Genomic DNA, 2,500 nt, shown 5'->3' on the forward strand with positions numbered 1-2,500 from the left:
ATTTATATGAAGTCATGAAGTCTGGAATATATATGTTGAAACATTTTGTAAGTTTTATCCGTGTAAATGAATACAGTAAGTAACACCTTTATTAATAACACAATTTATATCAACATTTGAAGAATTTTCTCAGAAACAGATCTGCTAAATTGGTAGTTCTACGTGCGATAGAAGCAGAGAACACTAGCTGACACAGTATTTTGGTAGTTGGCAAGTTTTTTACTGAAAACAACACACGTAGAACTACTATTTTAGTATAGATTTGTTCCCGAGAAAATTCTCAAAATTTTATAAGTTGTGTGACAATTCATTATTCATAAAGGTGTTACTTACAATCATTAGAATTTTCCCTTGTGTTGCCTTTTGACATCCTTTTCAGTGTAATTGGATCATGTCAAAGTCGTGTGATTCACCGCTGTGGAAATGGTAGCAAATTTTAATGTTCTTCGTTTCCAATTTCTGTAGTTGCATTATACCAATACGTACCTGTATACATGTATATACGTTTTGTTATCGTAATTTTTCCTATCTGCAAAATTCCTCAAAAATGGACAACCACAGCAATACACGTTATATGGTATTTGATACCACAGAGGATCAGATCAAACTATAGGTATACAGTCTCCTACTCCTTGGGTACTCTTTAAGATTAATGCCATTTTTTCATTTTTAAGAACATAATAATGCTAAAAAATGTGAAAAACAGGGTAAAATAAGAGTGAAAGTGTACCATCTTGCTTGTAAGCTGTTTTATTGTGTACATGTACAGTATACTAGTATATTTGCTGTACAACACAGGTTGTTTTTTTTTCATTTGACAAGTGATTGTAGTACTTAGTCATTATATTCATGCAGAGATGACTTTTGGGTATTATTTGCTTTTAGATATAGAGAAGCCATTGCAGATTTTGATAATGCTGTTGAGAGACTACGGTCGGCCACCTTTATAGACTACACCCAGATAGGAATGGCATACAAACTGACACTGTCTGAGGTACAGAATACAGATTAGACTCCCTGAATAAAACAACTCTCAGTCATTTGTGTAAACCTGCTGAACATTATTTTGTGTAAAGTGTCTATGGAAGGACTCACTGTTTTATATGACAAGTGACCAGTTTTCCATCCCCAAAGTTTTTATCAACTTTGAAAGAATAAAATCTAAAAGCTATATATCTTTGACATGTGCCCTGATTGTAGTGTGCAAAAAATAACTTCAGCAGTGTGAATACGAGTTGTTCAGAGTACAAGTTGACTGGATGCCCTCTTGCTTACATATTTATTATTATGTGTATTATTATAATTAAGGTCTTCCGTCTCAACGGAAGCCCTTCTTGTTATTCTGTTGTTTCTTTTCCTCTTTTATTATTTTTCTTTTTCTACTGATTTTGTACACAATGGAATGAAACTTCATGCTTTTATTTTGCTTTTTTCGAAAACTACTTCCGGTCTTGAGTTACATTCGATTTACCATTTTTAAAATGACATTTTGTTCGGGCATTTCTTCATAAACGTTTTAGATTGAGTCTTGAAACTTTCAGGGATGATCGATCTCGACTAGCAGATGTAACATACGCATGTAATTTTTTCTGGTCGTCACTGGAAGTGAACAAAGAAAACATCAAATTTCAAATTATGCGTCTGAAACGAAACTTGCATGGTATAATTAGGTCTCTTTTGTAGTTTCAGAAAATGTGATACTTACCGGAAGTAAAAACAGTAACTTTCAGTTTATTAAGAAAAATGTTACAAAATTGGTCTTCCTTTGTCCCCATATATCTCACTTATAAAGTGTTTGATTTGATTTTCACATATATTATTCACATTATCTATCTCTAGAGTGACATCAAATATATTTTCAAAATTCACTTCTGTTCATGAGATATGTTGAATCAAAATTTTTTCGATTTTAAAAAGAGATTTTATCGAGGCGTTTTCTCATTAACGGTTAAAGATTTGATCTTGAAACTATCAGGGATGATATATCTTGACTTGTAGATGTGACATACGCATGTCATTTTTTCTGCCATCACTTCCGGTCATCACCAGAAGTGAACAAAGAAAACGTCAAATTTCAAAATTATACCTGCATGGTATGATAAGGTATCTTTTGTCGTTTCAGAAAATGTGATACTTACCAGAAGTTAAAACACAAACTTCTGGTTTATTGAGAAAAACTTTCAATTTAAAATTTTTTCTTTCTTTGTCTTCATATATCTCGCTTATATTTTATTGACATTATCCATCTCTAGAGTACCGCCATATTATTTTTTTCAATATACACTTCCGTTTGGGAGATATGTCCAATTTCCAATTTTTAAAAGAAATCCGGGCATCAAAAAAGTCCGGGCATTTTATCGAAAACAGTTGAAAATTATGTCTTGAAACATTCAGGAATATTAGATAGTGACTTGTAGATGTGACATACATGTTTCAATTTTGTTGCCGTCACTTCCGTCGTCCACCGGAAATAGCTTAAAAATGAGTGATTTTTAATTTT

The 2,500-nt window shown here is 32.3% G+C and overlaps 1 protein-coding gene across 3 annotated transcripts in view; it reads left to right on the top strand.

The window, feature by feature from the left end:
* Window positions 1-2,500, top strand: part of LOC130051746 (uncharacterized) — a 26,866-nt gene that overhangs the window by 9,105 nt on the left and 15,261 nt on the right. For 2 of the 3 annotated variants that reach the window (XM_056154326.1, XM_056154327.1), the window contains exon 3: window positions 886-994. In XM_056154326.1, coding sequence (XP_056010301.1) covers window positions 886-994 — 109 coding nt within the window. Of the gene's footprint in view, window positions 1-487; window positions 614-885; window positions 995-2,500 lie in introns of those variants that run through there. The other variant, XM_056154328.1, reaches the window with a different exon arrangement.

The sequence above is a fragment of the Ostrea edulis genome, chromosome 2 (genome assembly GCF_947568905.1).
Source record: "Ostrea edulis chromosome 2, xbOstEdul1.1, whole genome shotgun sequence".
NCBI classification, from domain to species: Eukaryota; Metazoa; Mollusca; class Bivalvia; order Ostreida; family Ostreidae; genus Ostrea; species Ostrea edulis.